We start from the raw sequence: 26,711 nt of genomic DNA, 5'->3' as shown, positions 1-26,711 counted from the left end.
CGGCGTAGAATATGCAAATCACTAGATACGCCTATTCACGAACGTACGCCCGGCAACCGCAGTACATTTACGCCGTTTACGTAAGAGATAGGCCGCCTAAAGTTAAAGCTGGGCCCTAGGTCCCGCGTCGACATTTTTACGTCGTTTGCGTAAGTCGTCCGTGAATAGGGATTTACGTGGTTTATGTCCACGTCGAAATCAATAGGCCCGTGCGGCGTACTTAGCCGCAATGCACACTGGGAAATGTAGGCGCCCGGCGCATGCACAGTTGAAAAAAAAAACGTCAAAAACGTCAGGTCAAGCTCCATTAACATAAAACACGCCCCTTTAGACAAATTTGAATAAGGCGCCCTTACGCCCGCCCGCTTTAGGCTACGCCGCTGTAACTTAGCAGGCAAGTACATTGTGAATCATGTACTTGCCTCGCTAACTTACGGCGGCGTAGCTTAAATGCCTTAAGCTACGCCGCCTTAAAGTTGCAGCCAGGTATGTGAATCTACCTATAAAGGTTTGTTTTTTATTAGATCAATTGATTGCTGTAAGCTAGAGCATTTAAATATCACTTACCTCGTTTTTTCCTTTTGACCTCCAAAATACAGTAATCCAGGTTTGAAAATGCCATTTCCTGTCTCTCCTCTTCTTGCTTTCCACCAGCATCTGAGCCGTTTTGCATGGTGGAAAGCAGAATGTGCTCACCCCCTCTATGACTACAGCCCTGCGTGAAGATGCTCTCTTATCCCTCACAGGCATGGAGGCTAAGCCTAATGGGAACTGTAGTTCCCATTAGGCCGTGATGTAGCAAGAATGAATGCGCACCGCAAACCAGGAAGTCAGTGAGAATAATGATTCAGGAGTGACGGAGGTGAATAAAACAGCTCGATTTCAACAGGTATCAAACTAGTTATAATGCAAAACATTACTTTTTACTTTATCAGCTACTGTCAGACTTTAATTTAAGAGGAAAATATTTGTCTTTACAACCCCTTTAAAGCACTGTTTGATAGTGTGAAACGCGTCAGCTCTTCTGTCTGTTCTGCTGCGGCATGTATTTTTGATCCTATTTTTTTTACGAATAAAGGCACATTTTTGGAGTGCGGATGTCCAGAATTTTCTCTCACCCTTTATTAAGCCATCATCTACTTAGGTCTGGCTTTCCTGCTCATCCACTGTCTGCCTGCCTTGGGGGTCCCAGGATGTGTATCATGTACTGCTGGGTGGTCTTTACCTCTCCTGCTCTCTCACTGCCTGCCTAGGGGCCACCCGATTGCCCTTGCTTTTCTTTCTCACCCACTGACCACCTCCCATTGGGGGCTCCAGACCGTATACAACAAACTGCTGGGTGGTTTTTGCCTTTGCTGCTTTCCCACTGACTGCCTACAACAGAGAGGAGCCCCAGATTATGCATTACGTACTGCGGGGTGGTCCTTGCCCAGGGTCTTCTCTCGGATTGACAGAGCGTCGTTTAGTAGATGGGCAGCCTCTTTGTATTTGTTCTGGTCCCGGTAAACCAATGCCAAGATGTTCAACATGGTGGCCACGTCAGGATGGTCGTGTCCGGAGGTTTTCTCCAGGTCTTCCAGCGCTTGCTTGCAGAGAGGTACAGCAACCTCGTAGCGCCCCTGGGAAGCGTACTGGATTACAAGATTGTGAAGTGTGCGAAGTCGGGCTGGAATCTCATATCCACCCTGCTGGGCAGCTGCAGCTGCTGAGCTGTGCGGGTGAGAAACTGAGGAGAAAAATACATTTAATTTCATGATCACCATATTTCACAAACCACTAATGAAAACGTTGCACACCCTAACCCATAATAACCAACAAGATGGAGGACTGGTGGGAAACAAAAGGAGAAGATTTGTTTCCCGATCACCAATATATTTAATGATCACTGAAAACACAGCACCCCAACCCACAGAGACCAATAATATGGAGAAATAATGCTGCGGGTACAATTGGGTTCCACGGACAATTCTCTCTCAGACATCCTCTATCCCACCATTCAGGGGGGTTATAAATCTCAAAACTTATTGCGATATCCCTTGCTCCAAACCCACAAAAATTGGAGAACGCAAGTTAAAAGCTTTTAAACTACTTGCTGACCAGTAGGGGTGTCAAATTTAATCGCTGCATCGCGATTCGGGTGTCCCCGATGCGGCACCAATGCATTCGACCGTAATAATCGATGTTTAGCCCCGCCCCCTCCCGGGAGAGCTTATTGTTCAGATGGTACAATTTTTCACAGCGCTCATGTGACTGCCCGGCCCGCCTCTCTCCTCTTACAACTCACGTCTCTCCTGGCGTCAGCCCCACCCACTGACTAGAACTATCAGATTAGTAGAAAGGCGGGAGGGTAGTGTTTGTATATGCCACGCTAATGTGACTGACTGCCCGGCCTGCCTCTCTCCTATCTCCACTCTGCTCTTACGTCTCTCCTGGCGTCAGCCCCGCCCACTGACTAACTATCAGATCAGTAGAAAGGCGGGAGGGGCTGACGCCAGGAGAGACGTAAGAGCAGAGTGGAGATAGAGAGGCGGGCCGTGCAGTCAGTCACATTAGCGCGGCATATACAAAGACTACCCTCCCGCCTTTCTACTAATCTGATAGTTAGTCAGTGGGCGGGGCTAACGCCAGGAGAGACGCAAGACCAGAGAGTGGAGAGAGGCGGGCCGGGCAGTCAGTCAGTCACATTTTTTTTTTTTTTTAAGAACAGATAGAAAAAAAATGGAGTACTTAAATTTTTTTTGATGAAAGCCATGCGCATTTGCGCTGCAATCGTGATGCATTGCGGAATCGAATCGTGGACTTGATAATCGAATCGTGAGACCGGTGAAGATGCGCAGCCCTACTGACCAGCCGCCGTAGGTGTGTATAGGGAGCGCGCAAGTACATCATTTCGCACCATAGAGCCGACCTGCCGCCGTACATGTACTGTGGCCAGCCAGCAAGTGGTTAAGTGTATCCTCTCACAAAGTCCTCAGTACATACAGGAAGCAGATGAGTGATCGGTATAACATTGATCATTAATATCTTCTAATACTCACTTCCTTGTCCAGAATCTTCCTCCTCATTTGGGAAAAGTTCATCCAAGTTGTCTTTAGCAGAATCTCCTTCCTTCTCCTCCTGTGAAGGACAGAACAGTCCATGAAAACAATGCTTACACTGTATGACACTACAGAGCCCTGGGCATCAGAAGGAATAATTATTCTAGGTATTAAGAACTCGAGGGATGTCACATGACCAGCAATAAAGGAAATTTGTAGTAACCGGGCTGCGTTGTCAGTTTCTGAATGACACAATGAAATCAGATGCATGCAGCAGGCGTCTTTCTTCTGAACGCAACATAATGTAATAACATTAGAATAAGATGAACTAATAAGTAGAGGTGCATGAAATTTCAGCCAACGAAAATTAAAATTGTCAGAAAACTATTTTTTCATTTGGCCAAATGATTAAAAAAAAAAAAAACAGCCGATACTGAAAGGGGGCGTAGTGCTCCCCAAGGGGCCGCCCCTCCCTCCTCTCTACGATCCCTGTGTTTCACAGTGCCCAGAGGAAGGAGGAGAGGAGGAGTCTGACTGAGCCACCAGGATAACACCCCCTTAATGTGCGACACCCGGGGCGGACCACCCCCTTTTTCGGTACCATTATCGGCACCTTTTCTTATTTTGGCGCACCTCTAGTGTTGGGGGGAAACCTGGGAGTTTTGCTTTAAATTTTGCCCGGAAAGGGGACGAGGGCCAGAAACTGGCAACCAGGAGTTGTCACTTTGGTGATTTAAGTAGAATTTTTTTTTTCCTTCAAATATATTATTAATGCTACTATTAACCACTTAAGACCCAGACCTTTAGGCAGCTAAAGGACCCGGACAGTTTTTGCAATTCGGCACTGCGTCGCTTTAACTGACAATTGCGCGGTCGTGCGACGTGGCTCCCAAACAAAATTGGCGTCCTTTGTTTCCCACAAATAGAGCTTTCTTTTGGTGGTATTTGATCACCTCTGCGGTTTTTATTTTTTGCACTATAAACAAAAATAGAGCGACAATTTTGAAAAAAAAATCAATATTTTTTACTTTTTGCTATAATAAATATCCCCCAAAAACATATATAAAAAATATTTTTTCCTCGGTTTAGGCCGATACGTATTCTTCTACCGATTTCTGGTTAAAAAAAAAAAAAATCGCAATAATCGTTTATCGGTTGGTTTGCGCAAAATTTATAGCGTTTACAAAATAGGGGATAGTTTTATTGTATTTTTAATAACTATTTATTTTTTACTACTAATGGCGGCGATCAGCAATTTTTTTCGTGACTGCGACATTATGGGGGACACTTCGGCCAATTTTTACACATTTTTGGGACTATTGTCATTTTCACAGCAAAAAATGCATTGTTTACTGTGAAAATGACAATTGCAGTTTGGGAGTTAACCACAAGGAGGCGCTGAAGGGGTTATGTGTGACCTCATCTGTGTTTCTAACTGTAGGGGGGTGTGGCTGTAGGTGTGACGTCATTGATTGCATTTCCCTATAAAAGGGAACACACGATCAATGACGCCGCCACAGTGAAGAACGGGGAAGCTGTGTTTACCGCGGCCATGGAGCTTGGGACCGGGTCGCGTGCACGCACCGGCGGCGAGCGCGACCCCACGGCTGGGCTTAAAGGGCAACGTACAGGTATGTTGATGTGCCCAGCCGTGCCATTCTGCCGACGTATATCGGCGTGAAGGGGTCCTTAAGTGGTTAAGGAGGAGGATGTGTTTAGGGCCGAAACAACTAATCGATTATGAAATTAATCGATTACAATTTTCATAAATCGATTAATCGGCCAGTAACATAACAGGGTTCAATAAAAAAACTAAAATTAGCCCTTTATAGTACAAAAAAAGCAAATCACTAATGTAAATATTACTTTCCCTGTTCCACAGTAATAAAATGACCCCTTACAGTAGCGATTATTTGCTCTTTTTGTACTTCTTTTTGTTTTTTTAACCCCCATTATGTTACTAAACATCTCAGGCCGGGGTCACTGTAGAAACACACTACAGTTCATTTACATGTTTTCCTATGGGACACGTTCACATCCATGATTTTTTTTTTCAGCTGCTGCGTATTTGGAAAGGGGCGGGGACTTTTTAACGCAAAACGTTTTTTTTTTGTTTTTTTTGGTTCAATATACTTCAATGGAGAAGCTGCAGAGAAGCATGTAATGTGTTTTTGCAGCAATTTGTGTTTTGTAATCTGCCCAACAACAAATAGGCCCAATTTTTTTTTTAAAGTGGAGTTCCACCTATAAATATAACATTACATCAGTAGTTTTAAAAAAATGTCATTAGTCCTTTAAGAACATTTTTTTTTTTTTTTTTTTTTAGATGCCTTCAAAGTGTTGTTGCTAGGCAGAATAGTTAATCTTCCCACTTCCTGCACCTAGGCGCTTAAGCTTCCTACCCTACACCGCACAGACTCCTGGGAATGTAGTGGGTGTAACTTTCCAGGAGTCTGTGCACTCCCCAGTCTCGAAGAATCATGTGACTTGGACAGTACAGGTGCTGAAACCTGATCTGAAACCTATTACACTGCTTGTGCAGCACTGAGCATGTGCGAGATCCAGGAAGTCATACAGTTTGGCTTCATGATGCCCACACTTAAGATGGCCCCAGTCAATTTCTATTTTATAAAGTGTCTAAATGCTGTAACAACCTAACAAAACGGACCTTAGTTTACAGACTAACTTTACTAGAATACATTAAGCTTGTGTATTACAGGGGTATTTATATTTAAAAAGTGAAATTGTGGCCGGAACTCCGCTTTAAATGCACATTTTTTGTTTTTGTTTTAAGGCTATCATCCGATTAATCGAAACAATAATCGGGCAACTAATCGATTATAAAAATATAAGATTAGTTGCAGCCCTAGATGTGTTATCGAGGTACAATTTCCTTCCTCATAATTGGTCACATCCGGACAGAACTCCCGGCGTACCGTAGGCGAGACGTCCTCGTCGTACTTCTTAAGCTGGTTCATGAACTCCAGATGTTTCTTCTCCTCCTCCAGCTGGGCCACGTTCTGCTCACTGTGCTGAAGCTTCTGTTGGGTGTTGGCCAACTCGTCTCGGAGCCACTGGTTCTCCTGGCACAGACGCCTCACCTGTGCCCGTAACTTCTGCTTCTCTGACTCCACAGCCGTCAGGTGATTGGACAGCGCCATCATCAGCTGAAACAGAATAAAAGGTCGGCATTAAAAGTGGAACCTTGGATCTTGCACTTTAGGCAAAGTTTGCTTATTCAATGTGGCCCCCCCTCCTCCTTCCTTAAACCTGTGAAAGGACAAATATATAAAACCAAATTCTGCTACTCACATTGTTGGGAACAACAAAAATAAATGTAATAATGAACACTGAGTAGCATTTAGTTATGTCCTATTTACCTGGAGTTTAGCAATAATGGCATAATAACGTTTTCTTAATTGTCAGCCAGTGGGGATATACAGGCTAGCACGGTGGCATATATGCAGAAGGTGGCAACCCGGCAGTGGGCATTAGAAGATACAAATATGATTTACCACCAAGCGTCCACAGAGATGTAGACAGCTGGAAATTATACACCTGACAACACTGGCTGTTGCTTTGACAGCACTGATCTACCCTTTTGCAGGTGGTGCGACAGGCCCGTCTGCTGGTGGGGCAGTGGGCTGTACAGGCCCGTCCACGAATACGGCGGTGGGCACACAGGCTTATCTGCTGGTGCCGCAGAGGTGGAACAGTAGCTTTAGATGCCCATCCAGTAGGCTGTACAGGTCCGCCTGTGAGCACGGCAGCGTTGGCGGTGCAGATCCGTCTGTAAGCAGCGTTGGCGGGCCTGGGGGGGGGGGGGGGGGAGGACGGTGGAGGCCCATCCGCGCTGGAGGGGGGGCAGCGGTGCAGGCCCGTCCACAGGGGGGGGGGGGCAGCGGTGGAGGTGCAGATCCGTCCGCAGGGGGGGGCAGCGGTGGCGGTGCAGGCCTGTCTGCAGGGGGGGGGCAGCGGTGGCGGTGCAGGCCCGTCCGCAGGGGGGGGCAGCGGTGGCGGAGCAGACCAGTCTACTGCTCTGACTCCACAGACCCGTCTGCCGGTGCCACAGTGATATGGCACAGGCTGTCCACTGGGCAGCGTTGGCGGTGCAGATCTGTCTGTAAGCAGCGTTGGCGGTGCAGGCCCGTCCGCGCTGGAGGGGGGGGGGGGGGAGCAAGCGGTGCCATTGCAGGCCCGTACGCTGAAGGGGGGGCAGTGGCGATGCAGGCCCATCTGCTCAGGGAGCGGCGGTGGTGCAGGCCCGTCCGCAGGGGGGGGGGGGGGGCAGCGGTGGCGGTGCAGGCCCGTCCGCAGGGGGGGGGCAGTGGTGGCGGTGCAGGCCCGTCCGCAGGGGGGGGGGGGGCAGCGGTGGCGGTGCAGGCCCGTCCGCAGGGGGGGGGGGGGGGGGCAGCGGTGGCGGTGCAGGCCCGTCCGCAGGGGGGGGGGCAGCGGTGGCGGTGCAGGCCCGTCTACTGCTCTGACTCCACAGACCAGTCTGCCGGTGCCACAGTGATATGGCACAGGCTGTCCACTGGTGATGCAGCCAATGCCAGAAGACATCAGTGATGACACATCCTGGCAACACAAGTGACTCAAGACTACTTATTTTTAATGAGGTCAGCATATACATAATTAAAGCTGAACACTGGCTCGTTTCTAATTTTTATTTTTATTCTTTAAACCAACCTAGTTTCTAAGTAAATGACTTCATTAAAGTTGGTGATGCCATCACTTAGAATGACAAACCACAGCTACGCCCCGGGCACAAGGAGGAGGTACTGGTGAAAAATTTATGTCACTTCTTGTCGCTGTGCAGGGCCCGCTGGGACGAACTACAATTCCCATGACGCTTTGGAAAAAAATTGCTGCCAATTGGCATGACAAACCATGAGTCTCCTGTACCGAGATGGGGCATGTCAGTACAGGTGTCTTCTGTCTGGCCGGTCAAACTTGGCCATGTTAGCAGGTTTGTAGACCAGGAGTGAAAAAACGCAACAAATTATGTAGCTTCCCAGAATTTATTTTGCAGGGGCTGAAGCATTGGATTTGCAACGAATATTATATTTGTTAAAGGTAATCAATGGCCCTTCTAAAAAAAAAAACATGTAAACTTTTTTTTTTGCTGAGTTCAGCTTTTTTTTCAAGCTTTAAGCAAGGACTGGCTGGTTTTCTTGCTTTACAGATACTCGTATTTTTCTTCAGGGGAGGTCTGTAGACACACACGGTAAGACACCAGTGTGTATTGTGGTGCTTTGCATTGGAAAATAAGATGCAGGTTTTTTATTTTTTTTGCGCTTTATGGTGCCTTAACCACTTAAGGACCGGACCAATATGCTGCTAAATGACCCAAGGGGTTTTTACAATTCGGCACTGCGTCGCTTTAACAGACAATTGCGCGGTCGTGCGACATGGCTCCCAAACAAAATTGGCGTCCTTTTTTCCCCACAAATAGAGCTTTCTTTTGGTGGTATTTGATCACCTCTGCGGTTTTTATTTTTTGCGCTATAAACAAAAATAGAGCGACAATTTTGAAAAAAAATGCAATATTTTTTACTTTTTGCTATAATAAATACCCCCCAAAAATATATAAAAAACGTTTTTTTTCCCTCAGTTTAGGCCGATATGTATTCTTCTACTTATTTTTGGTAAAAAAAAAAAAAAAAAAAAAATCGCAATAAGCGTTTATCGGTTGGTTTGCGCAAAAGTTATAGCGTTTACAAAATAGGGGATAGTTTTATTGCATTTTTATTAATTTTTTTTTACTACTAATGGCGGCGATTAGCGATTTTTTTCGTGACTGCGACATTATGGCGGACACTTCAGAAAATTTTTGGGACCATTGTCATTTTCACAGCAAAAAATGCATTGTTTACTGTGAAAATAACAATTGCAGTTTGGGAGTTAACCACAAGGGGGCGCTGATGGGGTTATGTATGACCTCATCTGTGTTTCTAACTGTAGGGGGGGGTGTGGCCGTAGGTGTGACGTCATTGATTGTGGTTCCCTATAAAAGGGAACACACGATCGATGACGGCGCCACAGTGAAGAACGGGGAAGCTGTGTTTACACACAGCTCTCCCCGTTCTTCAGCTCCGGGGACCGATCGCGGGACTCCAGCGGCGATCGGGTCCGTGGGTCCCGCGGTCACGGAGCTTCGGACCGGGTCGCGGGCGTGTGCCCGCAACCGAGCACTTAAAGAGGACGTACCTGTACGTGCTTGTGCCCAGCCGTGCCATTCTGCCAACGTATATGTGCAGGAGGCGGTCCTTAAGTGGTTAAACAACTAGGGCACCTTAATGCAACCTATCTGAAGAGAAAGTAGGCATTAAAGAGGACCTGTACTGTGAAAGCTGTGCAAAAAAAGTAAGGGACCGGTCACCAGTATTGTCTGTGGTCTTCCTTTTGATGATTACCAATACCATGATTACCCTTACCATGCCTTACTCTGCACAGTCACTGTGTGTGGGGGGGCAACCATCTTGGTAGAGGCAGGGATTTGGTTTCTAAAATCAGAGCTGCCCCCCAAGAACAGGTGATATGACTGGTGGGGTAATCATACAGGGTGGAGAAAGCAAGAATCCACAGAAAAGCATGAAGGTGCTTGCTGGTCATCAGGTACAGTTTCCTCTCCAGCCAGGAGAACAGTGAGCAGCACAGCAGAGATATTGGAAAAACCTACTCTAAATCTGGTGAGACTAGAAGAGGCAGCAGTGCCTTAGATGATCCCACACAGGAGATATAGAGCTAAGAGGATATAGAAATTGAGTGCTTACACACCTGAAGCACCCTTGCTATCTTTAACCACTTAACCCCCGGACCATATTGCTGGTCAAAGACCAGAGCACTTTTTGAGATTCGGCACTGCGTCGCTTTAACTGACAATTGCGCGGTCGTGCGACGTGGCTCCCAAACAAAATTGTCGTCCTTTTTTTTCCACAAACAGAGCTTTCTTCTGGTGGTATTTGATCACCTCTGCGGTTTTTAGTTTTTGCGCTATAAACAAAAATAGAGCGACAATTTTGAAAAAAATGCAATATTTTACTTTTTGCTATAATAAATATCCCCATAAATATATATATATATATATATATATATATATATATATATAAAAAAAACAATTTCCACAGTTTAGGCCGATACGTATTCTTCTACATACCGGTATTCTTCGTAAAAAAAAAAAAAAAAAAAATTGCAATAAACGTTTATCGATTGGTTTGCGCAAAAGTTATAGCGTTTACAAAATATGGGATAGTTTTATGGCATTTTTATTAATATATTTTTTTTTTACTAGTAATGGCGGCGATCAGCGATTTGTATACATTTGTCATACATTGTATGAACAGACGGTCAGGCATTTCTCCCCTGACAGGACCAGGAGCTGTGCGTTTACACACACAGCTCCCGGTCCTCGCTCTGTAACGAGCGATCGCGGGTGCCCGGCGGCGATCGCGCCCGACTAGCACCCGCACGGGAGTCAGGGACCCCTAGTGGCCGCTTACAGAGCCGACGTTATAGTACGGGCTCTTGCGCAGGGGAGCCAACCTGCCACCGTAGAACAGGTCGGCAAGTAGTTAAAGTGGAGGTTCACCCAAAAACTAAATTTTTAACATTAGATTGAGGCTCATTTTGTGAAGGGGAATCGGGTGTTTTTTTTAAATCAAAGCAGTACTTACCGTTTTAGAGATACATCTTCTCCGCTGCTTCCGGGTATGGTCTTCGGGACTGGGCGTTCCTATTTGATTGACAGGCTTCCGACGGTCGCATACATCGCGTCATGAGTAGCTGAAAGAAGCCGAACGTCGGTGCGCAGGCGCCGTATAGAGCCACACCGACGTTCGGCTTTTTTCAAATAGGAACGCCCAGTCCCGAAGACCATACCCGGAAGCGGCGGAGAAGATCGCTCTCTAAAACGGTAAGTACAGCTTCGATTTAAAAAAAAAAAAAAAAAACACCCGATTCCCCTTCACAAAATGAGCCTCAATCTAATGTTAAAAATAGTTTTTCGGGTGAACTCCCGCTTTAAAGGAGGAATTCAAGACAAATGGTAAATTTAAAGCAGACCTTCAGCCATTTTTTTCAACTTTCCATCTATTAAATCTTCTGCTTTTGTTGTTGTTTCAACTTTGGAAAGCAAAAAATAAATAAAAATGTTCTGCCAGTAAATCCCTTATACAGCCCACTTCCTGTTTCTCGCCTGGTCATTAGCCTAGGCTTATGACATCATGCACAGCTCTCTCTATTACTCTCATAAGAGTTTGTTAGGAAGAGAGGGAGCTGCAGGGCTGGAGGTGCGCCTCTCTGTGTCTGTGTAAATCCAGGAAGTGAACAGGCAGCAGCTTCAGCTGCCCACAGTTAAAATGGCTGCAGCCAGACTCAGCGGAGGGAGATTTCTGCAGCATATTTGGCAAGAACAGAATCACAGTATATATAAAATAATATGCAAAGTGGTTGGAGGGAAGCTGCAGAATGTTTTTATTACAAATTATGTGAGCAGACTGCAGTTCCTCTTTAAGGTTGGATTCACACCTATGCATTTTAGTGCTTTTTGCACTGCAGTCCATTTACCATGATTTCCAATGGAACACTTTCTGTAGTGCAAATCTGCAAAAAGCACTAAAACTGCCATAGGTGTGAATCCAGCCTGAGGGTACAGCTTAGGTTTAATCAACATTAGAGCGGCACTATTCTGGCTAAAATGAGAATCACTATTTTTTTTCTTAGAAGATAGATCATGATACTCCCGGCGTAACATCATCTTTCACATTAAAACAAAAACAATTGGGCTAACTTTACGGTTTCGTTTTTTTATTCATTGAAGTGTATTTTTCCCCCAAAAAATTGCATTTGAAAGACCGCTGGGCAAATACAGTGTTACATAAAATATTGCAGCAATTGCCATTTTATTCCATAGGGTCTCTGCTAAAATTATATATAATGTTTGGGGGTTTTTAAGTAATTTTCTAGCAAAAAATATTGATGTTAAGGGGTTGTAAAGGTACATTTTTTTTCCTAAATAGCTTCCTTTACCTTAGTGCAGTCCTCCTTCACTTACCTCATCCTTCCATTTTGCTTTTAAATGTCCTTATTTCTTCTGAGAAATCCTCACTTCCTGTTCTTCTGTCTGTAACTCCACACAGTAATGCGAGGCTTTCTCCCTGGCGTGGAGTGTCGTGCTCGCCCCCTCCCTTGGACTACGGGAGAGTCAGGACACCCACTAACACACAGCTCCTTTCTCTATCTGCAACATAGAGAGCGTCCTGACTCTCCGGTAGTCCAAGGGAGGGGGTGAGCACGACACTCCACACCAGGGAGAAAGCCTTGCATTACTGTGTGGAGTTACAGACAGAAGAACAGGAAGTGAGGATTTCTCAGAAGAAATAAGGACATATAAAAGAAAAATGGAAGGATGAGGTAAGTGAAGGAGGACTGCACTAAGGTAAAGGAAGCTATTTAGGAAAAAACATGTGTACTTTTACAACCCCTTTAACTTAAAGGAGTAGTAAAGGTAAACATTTTTTTTTGCCTAAAATTAATGTCTGCAAGGTAGACAGACAAAAAAGTGAAATGATTCTGTTGAAAAACGAGTAAATACCTATTAAATTCCTTCATCTATATCACCTCCGGCGTTCTAGTTTCTGTTCTCTCATTCACTTCCTGGTTTGCATCGCTCGCTCATGTAAGAACTACATTTCCCAGTATGCATTGCGGCACGCCCAGTAATTCACACCTCCTTGAAGCCTCTAACATGTAGAGAGTGTCCTGCCGCACAGATGTAGTTCCCAGGAGGGGGCGAGCACGTCGCTGACCACCGCAGTAAAGCCTTCCTTCACGGTGGTCAGTAAAATCAGACAAGCAGGAAGTGAACAGAACAGAGAATAAATAGAGCAACTTCTGAGCAAAAACGAACAATGAGGAAGTGAAAAGAGGAATGTCTGCAGGTAAAGGATGCTTACTATGAAAACATATTTTCCTTTACAACCCCTTTAAGAAATAAGTGTCAGAAAAAGATTTTGACTTTAAGTGGTTAAATTTCCTGCATTTACACACAAAAGTTTGATGTAAGAAGGAAGTTAGCTACAATGTTTCATGTTGTTACAAACTTGGCAGACAGATTTTTTTCTTTACACACAAAGAAGTTTATTCCTTTTGATCTAAGGCTGCATTCACACCTAGGCGTACAAAATCGCGGCGTTTTGTCCCGCGAATTGCGGCGACAAATTGCAGAGTTTTGTACCGCTATTTGCGGCGACAAAACGCCGCGATTGTGAATGCAGCCTCACACCCTCTATGGAGATGGTTCACATCTCCTATGCCGAACGCCGCCTGAAAAAAAGGTCCGGGACTTTTTTTCAGGCGGCAGGCGTACGGCGTTCGGCGTGGAGATGTGAACCATCTCCATAGAGGGCAATGTGTTTTCATCCCTCCAGCGTCTCGGGGCTGCTGCGGCGTCACACTACAGGCGACAAAACGCCTAGGTGTGAATGGGCTCTAAGAAGGAAGCATTAGTTACAATGTTTCCTGTTAAGAACTTGGCAGACTGCCCGGATATTTTCTTTTGACAGCAGAAAAAATCTCTCCACTTGTTATATGAAAGAATCAGCAAACTCTGCATTGGAGATGTCAGGGGGGGGTTGAAGCGATCGATCGAGGAGAGGTGTGTGTAAACACACCTTCCCCGTTCTTCACTGTGGCACCGTCATTGATCGTCTGTTCCCTGATATAGGGAAACCCGATCAATGACGTCACACGTTCAGCCCCGCCCCCTACAGTTAGAAACACATATGAGGTCACACTTAAAGTGGAGGTTCCATCAAAAAAACAATTTTGCTTTAAACTGTAGCTTACGACTAAAAAAGAAAAAAAAATGTTTTTACTCATCTGGAAATGCCTGTTGCTATGCGGTCCCACGAAATCTGCCTTTGAAACCACCTAGGATTCTGACATCATCTCCCTCTAATGCTCCTGGGAAATGTGTCATCATTTCCCAGGATGCAGTGCGCTGTCCAATTATCACTCCCCATCCAAGACTTTCAGGAAGTAAGTGCCTGTAGGCTTCACAATGCCCACAAGCAAAATGACAACGGTGTAGATATAGTTTTATAAACTATCTTTTTTGAATATCTATGCGGATCGGCGACGGATTGTAAAATAGTAAGTGACCAGATTTATATTATAAAAACGCATGATGAAAGGACATACATTTAAAAAATGCTAATTGTGGTTGCAACTCCGCTTTAACCTCTCCAGCCCTCCCTTGTGGTTAACTCCCAAACTGCAATTGCAATTTTCACGGTAATCAGTGCATTTTTATAGCATTTTTTTGCTGTGAAAATTACAATCATCCCAAAAATGTGTCAAAATTGTCCGATGTGTCCGCCATAATGTCGCAGTCACGAAAAAAAAAAAAAAAAAAAAAAAAAAAAAAAAAAAAAAATCGCTGATTGCCGCCATTAGTAGTTAAAAAAAAAAAAAATATTAATACAAATGCAAAAAACTATCCCCTATTTTGTAAACGCTATAAATTTTGCGCAAACCAATCAATAAAGGCTTATTGCAATTTTTTTTTCCAAAAATAGGTAGAAGAATACGTATCGGCCTAAACTGAGGAAAAAAAAAGTTTTTTTAGATATTTTTGGGGGATATTTATTATAGCAAAAAGTAAAAAATATTGTATTTTTTTCAAAATTGTCGCTCTATTTTTGTTTATAGCGCAAAAAATAAAAACCGCAGAGGTGATCAAATACCACCAAAAGAAAGCTCTATTTGTGGGGAAAAAAAGGACGCCAATTTTGTTTGGGAGCCACGTCGCACGACCGCGCAATTGTCTGTTAAATCGACGCAATGCCGAATCGCAAAAACTGGCCGGGTACTTTACCTGCATTTTGGTCCGGGTCTTAAAGTGGTTAACTAAACAGCTAGGATCCTAAGTGGGCGGGGCTTTGGGCTTGTGTCAATGTCATCAATTGGAGACACTTCTGAGGTCATTCGGAATTCCATGACCTGCACTTGTCTCCTTATGACCTCCATTTGTCCTGCACCAAGTGAGTTTTGCTTTCCTATAGGCTTGTATGGGACTGCAGAACTTTCTTGAAGTGAATGAAAATCAACACAGGCCCTAAATCTGCCATTAACAACCCCCCCCCCCACAAACCCCCACCTCTGGGACCGATTAGCGGCGGGTAGCGGATATCCTAGGGTTGAATGGTTTAACACTCACCTGTGCCTCGCCAAGCCCGAGCTCAATCATTTCCACCGACTTGCGCAGCAGACCCGACTTCTCGTGCACCAGATTGGCCTCCTCATCCTTTTTGAGGCATTTGATGGTTTCCAGTAGACTGTGCAGGATGGAGTTGTGCTCATTGCGGAGGGCCTCCAATCCTTGTATTACCAGCTTGGTGTTGGAGATGATCTCCTCCTGCGACAACTTGTCCAGCTTCTCCTCCCGGGGGTACATCATTATTGACATCTCCCTGAAAGAAAAAAAATAGATACAGAGAACATCAATGACCTGCCCCTGGAAAGATGAGGTATGTCGTCATGTTCCTGGTCACACAGAGATGTGGGGCACATTGTCCCTGGTCACACAGAGATGTGGGGCACAGTGTCCCTGGTCACACAGAGATGTGGGGCACATTGTCCCTGGTCACACAGAGATGTGGGGCACAGTGTCCCTGGTCACACAGAGATATGAGGTACCTATCACTAGCAGTGGCACCAACAAAGCCCCTGCGTGCCCCGATGACTAGCACTGGCACCAATAAAGCCTGTGTGCCCCTATCGCTAGCACCAATAAAGCCTGTGTGCCCCTATCACTAGCACCAATAAAGCCCCTGTGTGCCCCGATTCCTAGCACCGGCACCAATAAAGCCTGTGTGCCCCGATCACTAGCACCCACGCCAATAAAGCCCATGTGCCCCTATCACTAGCACCCACGCCAATAAAGCCCATGTGCCTCAATCCCTAGCACCAATAAAGCCTGTGTGCCCCTATCACTAGCACCAATAAAGCCTGTGTGCCCCGATCACTAGCACCCACGCCAATAAAGCCTGTGTGCCCCTATCACTAGCACCCACGCCAATAAAGCCTGTGTGCCCCAATCCCTAGCACCAATAAAGCCTGTGTGCCCCTATCACTAGCACCGGCACCAATAAAGCCTGTGTGCCCCTATCACTAGCACCGGCACCAATAAAGCCTGTGTGCCCCTATCACTAGCACCGGCACCAATAAAGCCTGTGTGCCCCTATGACTAGCACCAATAAAGCCTGTGTGCCCCTATCACTAGCACCAATAAAGCCTGTGTGCCCTGATCACTAGCACCAATAAAGCCTGTGTGCCCCGATCACTAGCACCCACGCCAATAAAGCCTGTGTGCCCCTATCACCAGCACCAATAAAGCCTGTGTGCCCCTATCACCGGCACCAATAGAGCCTGTGTGCCCCTATCACCGGCACCCACGCCAATAAAGCCTGTGTGCCCCGATCACTAGCACCCACGCCAATAAAGCCTGTGTGCCCCGATCACTAGCACCCACGCCAATAAAGCCTGTGTGCCCCGATCACTAGCACCCATGCCAATAAAGCCTGTGTGCCCCGATCCCTAGCACCCACGCCAATAAAGCCTGTGTGCCCCGATCACTAGCACCAATAAAGCCTGTGTGCCCCGATCACTAGCACCAATAAAGCCTGTGTGCCCCGATCACTAGCACCAATAAAGCCTGTGTGCCCCGATCACTAGCACCAATAAAGCCTGTGTGCCCCGATCACTAGCACCCACGCCAATAAAGCCTGTGTGCCCCTATCACCAGCACCAATAAAGCCTGCGTGCCCCTATCACCAGCACCAATAAAGCCTGTGTGCCCCTATCACCAGCACCAATAAAGCCTGTGTGCCCCTATCACCGGCACCAATAGAGCCTGTGTGCCCCTATCACTGGCACCCACGCCAATAAAGCCTGTGTGCCCCGATCACTAGCACCCACGCCAATAAAGCCTGTGTGCCCCGATCCCTAGCACCCACGCCAATAAAGCCTGTGTGCCCCGATCACTAGCACCCATGCCAATAAAGCCTGTGTGCCCCGATCACTAGCACCCATGCCAATAAAGCCTGTGTGCCCCGATCACTAGCACCCACGCCAATAAAGCCCGTGTGCCCCGATCACTAGCACCCATGCCAATAAAGCCCTTGTGCCCCGATCACTAGCACCCATGCCAATAAAGCCTGTGTGCCCCTATCACTAGCACCAATAAAGCCCCTGTGTGCCCTGATCACTAGCACCAATAAAGCCCCTCTGTGCCCCGATCACTAGCACCCATGCCAATAAAGCCTGTGTGCCCCTATCACTAGCACCAATAAAGCCCCTCTGTGCCCCTATCACTAACACTGGTGCCAATAAAGTCCCGGTGTGCACCTAGCACTGGCACCCGGGTCATCAAACCTCTGTACATAACACAACTATCACTAACAAAATATTTATCCTGTGCCACTATCACCGTCACCTCTCTGTGTGCCCCGTATTACTAGCACTGGTGCAATAATTCCTCTGTGCCCCAATTACTATTAACCCTTTGTGTGCCCCTGGTCACTAGTACTGGTGCCCTTCTCTCAACCGTGCACACCCTATCTCCCTATATTAGCACCGATGCCAACAAGCCTCCATGTGCCCACTATCACTAGTAACCCTTCGTGTACCCCTTATCTCTTTTACTTGTGTCATTAACCATTTGCATGCCAGCCGTCACCACCACGAATTATCATCCACCTTCTGTGCAAGGCCTGTCCCTGGTTCCATTAACCCTCCACATGCCGGCTGTCACTGGCAGTTGTACCATTGGAACCACCCGTGCCACCATTTGTTCTCCATGTACTACCAATTATGACCGGTGACACAATTAACCCCTTATGTGAGCCGTCGCTGGCCATGTCACCATGAACCCCCTGCATGCCAGCTGTAGGTAGGACCAGGCTGGCTGTACACAGAGAGGGGTGGAGGTGTTGGTTTGGATTTGGAGGGGGGGTCTTATTATCAGGGACTGTCCAGAATCGAGGGGCAAAGAGGGACCGGCACCCAGAATCAACCCTTTCCCTCCCAGCATGATGGTAGATCCCGCAGGACGGGGGGTATTAGGAGGAATAGTCTAGACGGAGGGGTGTGAAGGGTTAAATGTCACAAAAAGCTTGTTAGGAGGGGACTACAGACCCCATTAAAGTTCATTAGCTCCTCCCCGACAGGTGCAGACAAGAATTAACCCTTGCTGAGCCCCCGGCAGCCAATCACATCAATTGTCAGCTGCTTCTGCCCATTACATGTCCAGGAATGGAGAGAAGGGAACCCAGCAAAGGGTTAATCTTTCATAGGCCCCCCCACATAAGCATTCTACTGCCCCGAGTACCCCACTATCATTATCTCTGCCCCCGGGGACCCCACATTAACCTTCTCCTGCTCAGGGGATCCCCACTATCACTTCCTCATGTCTGGGGACCCTCATTAACCCTCTCTTGTCCAGGGTGGCGCCTCATATTCCCTGTCTCCTGCCATAGGGACCCCACTATCACCACCCCACTCCATGGGGACCCCGCTATCACCATCCCACTCCATGGGGACCCTACTATAACCACTCCACTCCATGGGGACCCCACTATCACCACTCCATGGGGACCCTACTATCACCACTCCATGGGGACCCCACTATCACCACCCCACTCCATGGGGACCCCACATTAACCCTGTCCAGCTCAGGGACCCTAAACTAACTTTCTCCTCCTACAGGGGCCCCACGTTAACCCTCTCCTGTCCCAGGGGCCCCCTCAGGAACCTTCTCCTGTCTCAGGGGCCCCCTCAGGAACCTTCTCCTGTCCCAGGGGCCCCCTGAGCCACCCTCTCCTATCCCGGGGGCCCCCCCTCAGCCACCTTCTCCTGTCCCGGGGCCCCCCCCCCTCAGCCACCTTCTCCTGTCCCGGGGGCCCCCCCTCAGCCACCTTCTCCTGTCCCGGGGGCCCCCCCTCAGCCACCTTCTCCTGTCCCGGGGGCCCCCCCTCAGCCACCTTCTCCTGTCCCGGGGGCCCCCCCTCAGCCACCTTCTCCTGTCCCAGGGGCCCCCTCAGCAACCCTCTCCTGTCCCGGGGGCCCCCTCAGCAACCCTCTCCTGTCCCGGGGGCCCCCTCAGCAACCCTCTCCTGTCCCGGGGGCCCCCTCAGTCACCCTCTCCTGTCACAGGGGCCCCCTCAGCCACCCTCTCCTGTCACAGGGGCCCCCTCAGCCACCCTCTCCTGTCACAGGGGCCCCCTCAGCCACCCTCTCCTGTCACAGGGGCCCCCTCAGCCACCCTCTTCTGTCCCAGGGGCCCCCTCAGCCACCCTCTTCTGTCCCAGGGGCCCCCTCAGCCACCCTCTTCTGTCCCAGGGGCCCCCTCAGCCACCCTCTTCTGTCCCAGGGGCCCCCTCAGCCACCCTCTCCTGTCCCAGGGGCCCCCTCAGTCACCTTCTCCTGTCCCAGGGGCCCCCTCAGTCACCTTCTCCTGTCCCAGGGGCCCCCCTCAGCCACCCTCTCCTGTCCCAGGGGCCCCCTCAGCAACCCTCTCCTGTCCCGGGGGCCCCCCTCAGTCACCCTCTCCTGTCCAAGGACCTCACATTAGCCCTCTCCTGCTGTAGGGACCCCACTATCACTGCCTCACTCCATGGGGGCCACATATTAACCCTCTCCTGTCCCAGGAGCCACACTATCACTGGCACATGCCCTAGGGGCCCCACATTAACCCTCTCCTCCCCAGGTGCCCCACAATAACCCTCTCTTCTACCAGGGGCCCCCACATTAACCCTTTAATGCCTTAGGGGCCCAACATTACCCCCTCTTGGTCAGGGAACCCCACTATCACCTTTTTATGCCTGGGGACTTCACACGGACCCTCTTCTGTCCCAGGGACCCCACTATCACTGCCTCACTCCATGGGGGGCCCACATTAACCCTCTAATATCCCAGGGGACCCCAAATTTACTGTCACCTGACCCAGGAGCCCCACTATCAGTGCCACATGCTCTGGGGGCCCCACGGTAACCCTTTCCTGCCCTAGGGGCCCCCACATTAAACCTCTCCTCTCCCAAGGGCCCCACAGTAACCATTTCCTGCCCTAGGGGCCCCCACATTAACCCTCTCCTCTCCCAAGGGTCCCCAGGAACCCTCTCCTGCCCGAGGGGGCTTATATTAACCCTTTCCTCTCTCAGGGGTCCCCCAATAACCCTCTCCTGCCCTAGAGCCCCCATATTAACCATTTCCTCTCTCAGGGGTCCCCCAATAACCCTCTCCTGCCCTAGAGCCCCCATATTAACCATTTCCTCTCTCAGGGGTCCCCCACTAACCCTCTCCTGCCCTAGGGGGCCTATATTAACCCTTTCCCCTCTCAGGGGTCCCCCAGTAACCCTCTCCTGCCCCAGGGGCCCCCATATTAACCCTCTCCTCTCCCAGGGGCCCTATATTAACTCTTTCCTGCCCCAGGGGCCCCGTATTTATCTTCCCCCACCCCCCACACACAGGGGTGACAGTTCCGGATTCCTCCTCTCCCTCACCCCGGGCCGGACAGACTGCTTTGTTGGCTGCAGTGACCCTCCCCCTCCCCCAGGGGGCGCAGACATGACAGAGCCCCGCATTGCAGGAGGATCGGCTCACCTCTCCCCGGGGCCACAACCGCACACCGGGGCTCCGCTCTGCGTCCTGGGGGGGCTCCTCCCTCTACACCGGGGGCTCCTCTGGGGGGCCAATGGGACGGATCCGAGCCGCAGTACAGAACCAGTGTGAGCCCAGCGCCGCGACTTCCTGTGCAGGCTCCGCCCACCTCCCCACTCCCAATGCAGACCCCGGAGCCCCGCCCACCCCCGCGGTGACCTCACTCACCCCGCCCCGAAACCTCCGCCCACCACCCCACTCCCAATGCAGCTCTGGAACCCCGCCCACTGGACGATGACCTCACTCACCCCGCCCCTCTACAGCAGCTGCAACCAGAAGAAGGAAAAACACCCAGAGAATGAAATACGAAGCTTCATTCCTATATATATATATATATATACAGTATATACAGTGTACATCCCATCTTCATTCCTATATATATATATATATATACAGTATATACACTGTACATCCCACCCTCACTCCTATATATATATATACAGTGTATACCAACATCATTCCTATATATATATATACAGTATATACACTGTACATCCCATCATCCCTCCTATATATATATACAGTATATACAGTGTACATCCCATCCTCACTCCTATATATATATACAGTGTATACCCCGTGCATCCCATCCTCACTCCTATATATATATACAGTGTATACCCCGTGCATCCCATCCTCACTCCTATATATATATATACAGTATATACAGTGTATACCCCGTGCATCCCATCATCACTCCTATATATATATACAGTGTATACCCCGTGCATCCCATCATCACTCCTATATATATATATACATTATATACCCCGTGCATCCCATCATCACTCCTATATATATATATACATTATATACCCCGTGCATCCCATCATCACTCCTATATATATATATATACAGTGTATACCCTGTGCATCCCATCATCATTCCTATATATATACGGTATATACCCCGTGCATCCCATCATCACTCCTATATATATATATATATATATATATATATATATATATATATACCGTGTATACCCTGTGCATCCCATCATCACTCCTATATATATACATTGTATACCCTGTGCATCCCATCATCACTCCTATATATATACAGTGTATACCCCGTGCATCCCATCCTCACTCCTATATATATATATATATATATATATATATATATATATATACATACAGTGTATACCCTGTGCATCCCATCATCATTCCTATATATATACAGTGTATACCCCGTGCATCCCATCATCACTCCTATATATATATACAGTGTATACCCTGTGCATCCCATCATCATTCCTATATATATATATACAGTGTATACCCCGTGCATCCCATCATCACTCCTATATATATATACAGTGTATACCCTGTGCATCCCATCATCACTCCTATATATATATACAGTGTATACCCCTGCATCCCATCATCACTCCTATATATATATACAGTGTATACCCCGTGCATCCCATCATCACTCCTATATATATATACAGTGTATACCCCTGCATCCCATCATCACTCCTATATATACCATCATCACTCCTATATATACCATCATCACTCCTATATATATATATATACAGTATATACCCTGTGCATCACATCATCACTCCTATATATATATATATACAGTGGGCTAGATTGACAGAGAGATACGACGGTGTATCTCCTGATACGCCGTCGTATCTCTGACTTACACTGGTCGTATCTATGCGCCTGATTCATAGAATCAGTTACGCATAGATATGCCTAAGATCCGACAGGTGTAACTGTGTTACACTGTCGGATCTTACCTGCAATTTAAAAATGGCGCGGGGGGCGTTCTCGCTGATTTACGCTGAGAAATATGTAAATCAGTGAGATACGCAAATTCACGAACGTACGCGGACCCGACGCAGTGTTGTTACAACGTTTCCGTAGCGGTTTTCCCGGCGTATACTTACCCCTGCTATTAGGAGGCGCAGCCAATGTTAAGTATAGCCGTCGTTCCCGCGTCGATTTTGAATTTTTTTACGTCGTTTGCGTACGCCGATTCAGAAACCTGCGCGCCGCAAGTTACGCTCACGCCGAAACCACTGACGTCCTAGCGACGTCAGTGGGAGCAATGCACGCCGGGAAATTTCGCGGACGGCGCGCCTGATTTAAATAGTACACTCCCCCTAGCCGCGGAATTTGAATTCCGCCGGGGGTTTTACGATCCGCCACTGTGCCATGCCAACCAATGCAGCCACTGTGCCATGCCATCAAACGCAGCCACTGTGCCATCAATTGTCGCCACTGTGCCATGCCATCAAATGCAGCCACTGTGCCATGCCATCAAACGCAGCCACTGTGCCATCAATTGTCACCATTGTGCCCAGCAATTGTCACCACTATGCCATGCCATCAAACACAGCCACTGTGCCATCAATTGTCACCACTGTGCCCAGCAATTGTTGCCACTGTGCCCATCAATTGTCACCACTGTGCCATCAATTGTCGCCACTGTGCCATCAATTGTCGCCACTGTGCCATGCCATCAAATGTAGCCACTGTGCCATGCCATCAAACGCAGCCACTGTGCCATGCCATCAAACGCAGCCACTGTGCCATCAATTGTTACCACTGTGCCATCAATTGTTACCACTGTGCCATCAATTGTCACCACTGTGCCCAGCAATTGTCACCACTATGCCATGCCATCAAACGCAGCCACTGTGCCATCAATTGTCACCACTGTGCCATCAATTGTCACCACTGTGCCCATCAATTGTCGCCACTGTGCCCAGCAATTGTCGCCACTGTGCCATCAATTGTCACCACTGTGACATCAATTGTTGCCACTGTGCCCAGCAATTGTCGCCACTGTGCCCAGCAATTGTAGCCACTGTGCCCATCAATTTTTGCCACTGTGCCCAGCAATATAGTAGCCACTGTGCCCAGCAATTGTCGCCACTGTGCCCATCAATTGTCGCCACTGTGCCATCAATTGTCGCCACTGTGCCCAGCAATTGTCGCCACTGTGCCCAGCAATTGTAGCCACTGTGCCCAGCAATTGTAGCCACTGTGCCCTGTAAAATGCCCCCCCCCCCCCCGCCTGGCACTTACTTTTCTGGCGTAAGCCATCCTGCTTCTATCGTCCCTTGATAACTTCTCCCGACCTTGATGACGCTTCAGCCAATCAGGTTAACGGTAACCAGAACCGGTGAACCTGATTGGCTGAGACGCCTGTCAGTCTTATCCAAGGAACGCACCCCCCGTACGTCCCTTGGATAAGCATCTGGAAGCCGGAGGGCTGTAATCGGAAAGCCTATCAGAGCCACCGGCTCTGATAGGCACTTCCACAGCCAACCAGCTGCTGTTATTCAGATGGCCAGCGCTCGCCAGGGGGCCGGCCATCTGAATAATTGGCGGCAGCGGCAGCGGCAATACATAGATTCATGCAATGCATGAATCTGTGTATTGTATTCAGTGGCGGTGCGAGACTGAGAGGGGGCGGCGCTCCGGCGCCCTCTATGGACGCACCACCACTGCCTATATACTGTATATCCCAACATCACTCCTATATATACTGTGTATACCAACATCATTCTTATATACCCTGTGTATACCAACATCACTCCTATATACCCTGTGTATACCAACATCATTCCTATATACCCTGTGTATACCAACATCATTCCTATATACCCTGTGTATACCAACATCATTCCTATATACCCTGTGTATACCAACATCATTCCTATATACCCTGTGTATACCAACATCATTCCTATATACCTTGTGTATACCAACATCATTCCTATATACCCTGTGCATAACCAACATCATTCCTATATACCCTGTGTATACCAACATCATTCCTATATACCCTGTGTATACCAACATCATTCCTATATACCCTGTGCATAACCAACATCATTCCTATATACCCTGTGTATACCAACATCATTCCTATATACCCTGTGTATACCAACATCATTCCTATATACCTTGTGTATACCAACATCATTCCTATATACCCTGTGTATACCAACATCATTCCTATATACCCTGTGTATACCAACATCATTCCTATATACCTTGTGTATACCAACATCATTCCTATATACCCTGTGTATACCAACATCATTCCTATATACCCTGTGTATACCAACATCATTCCTATATACCCTGTGTATACCAACATCATTCCTATATACCCTGTGTATACCAACATCATTCCTATATACCCTGTGCATAACCAACATCATTCCTATATACCCTGTGTATACCAACATCACTCCTATATAATGTATATCCCAACATCACTCCTATATATACCGTGTATACCAACACCACTCCTATACAGTATATACAGTATATACCTCCTGCTCTCTAGCTCTCTCATCACCTCCTCTCATGCTCGTCTACAGGACTTTTCCAGAGCCTCTCCAAGCCTATGGAACTCCTTACCCCCAAACTATCCGTCTATCTCCTTCTCTATTAGCTTTTAGAGGATCCCTGAAAACCCTCCTCTTCAGAGAAGCCTATCCTACCACATCTAACAACTGTATTTTAATTTTGTTCATCTGATCACCCCCCACATCTACTGCCCTTTGTTCCACTTGACCCTCCCTTCTAGATTGTAAGCTCTAACGAGCAGGGCCCTCTGATCCCTCCTGTATTGAATTGTATTGTAACTATAACCACTTGCTTACTGGGCACATAAACCCCCTTCGTTCCCAGGCGAAATTTCAGCTTCCGGCACTGCGTCGCTTTAACTGACAATTGCGCGGTCGTGCGACGTGGCTCCCGAACAAAATTGGCGTCCTTTTTTCCCCACAAATAGAGCTTTCTTTTGGTGGTATTTGATCACCTCTGCGGTTTTTATTTTTTGCGCTATAAACAAAAAAAGAGCGACAATTTAAAAAAATATATTTTTTTTTACTTGTTGCTATAATAAATATCCCAATTTTTTTTAAAAAAACTTTTTTTTTTCTCAGTTAAGGCCGATACGTATTTTTCGACGTATTTTTGTAAAAAAAAAAAAATAATCGCAATAAGCGACTGGTTTGCGCAAAAGTTATAGTGCCTACGAAATGGGGGATAGATTTATGTTTTTTTTTACTAGTAATGACGGCGATTTGCGATTTTTTTGTCAGGCCTGCGATATTGCGACGGACGTATCGGACACTTTTGACACAATTTTGGGACCATTCACATTTACACAGCGATCAGTGCTATAAAAATGCACTAATTACTGTAAAAATGTGACTGGCAGTGAAGGGGTTAACACTAGGAGGTGAGGAAGGGGTTAAATGTATTCCCTGGGTGTGTTCTAACTGTGTGGGGGGAGGGGGGTGACTGGGGGAGGTGACCGATGCTGTGTCTCTATGTAAAGGGACACAGATCGGTCTCCTCTCTCCCTGACAGGACGTGGAGCTCTGTGTTTACACCCCATCATTACACACAGAGCTCCACGTCCTGCTGTGTTACCGGCTGTGTTTACCGACGATCGCGGGTGTCTGGCGGACATCGCGGCCGCCAGGCACTCGCATCGGCTCCCGAGCGATGCGCCGGGCACGTTGTTTCCCCGCTGCGCGCCCCCAGCGGCGCGCACGGGGAACAACAACAGCAGGACGTCCAGGGACGTCCACCCGGCAGTTGAGAGCCGCGCTGTGGACGTCTTTCGACCATAGCGCGGGTCTCAACTGGATAATGTCTTCCCTGATGTTGTAAAGCGCTGCGTAAACTGTTGGCGCTATATAAATCCTGTATAATAATAATAATAATAATAATAATATACCAACACTGAAGAAATTTACACTTTGCTACAATGTTGTGTAGTGAGTGTACAGCTTGTATAACAGTGTACATTTGCTGTCCCCTCAAAATAACTCAACACACAGCCATTAATGTCCAAACCGCTGGCAACAAAAGTGAGTACACCCCTAAGTGAAAATGTCCAAATTGGGCCCAATTAGCCATTTTTCCTCCCCGGAGTCATGTGACTTGTTAGTGTTACACTGTATCA

The 26,711-nt window shown here is 47.7% G+C and overlaps 1 protein-coding gene across 3 annotated transcripts in view; it reads right to left on the bottom strand.

Annotated features, from left to right (window-relative positions):
- Positions 1-20,875, bottom strand: part of KLC4 (kinesin light chain 4) — a 59,706-nt gene extending 38,831 nt beyond the window's left edge. For 2 of the 3 annotated variants that reach the window (XM_040351712.1, XM_040351713.1), the window contains exons 1-5: positions 20,700-20,875; positions 15,259-15,511; positions 5,975-6,205; positions 3,039-3,117; positions 1,413-1,726 (exon numbers count right to left, since the gene is read on the bottom strand). In XM_040351712.1, the coding sequence (XP_040207646.1) occupies positions 1,413-1,726; positions 3,039-3,117; positions 5,975-6,205; positions 15,259-15,507 (873 nt within the window). In that variant the 5' untranslated portion in view covers positions 15,508-15,511; positions 20,700-20,875. The remainder of the gene's footprint in view (positions 1-1,412; positions 1,727-3,038; positions 3,118-5,974; positions 6,206-15,258; positions 15,512-20,699) is intronic. The other variant, XM_040351714.1, reaches the window with a different exon arrangement.
- Positions 20,876-26,711: the final 5,836 nt, after the last annotated feature.

This window comes from Rana temporaria, chromosome 4, assembly GCF_905171775.1.
Source record: "Rana temporaria chromosome 4, aRanTem1.1, whole genome shotgun sequence".
NCBI classification, from domain to species: Eukaryota; Metazoa; Chordata; class Amphibia; order Anura; family Ranidae; genus Rana; species Rana temporaria.
This window is presented reverse-complemented; position numbering and strand designations above follow the sequence as displayed.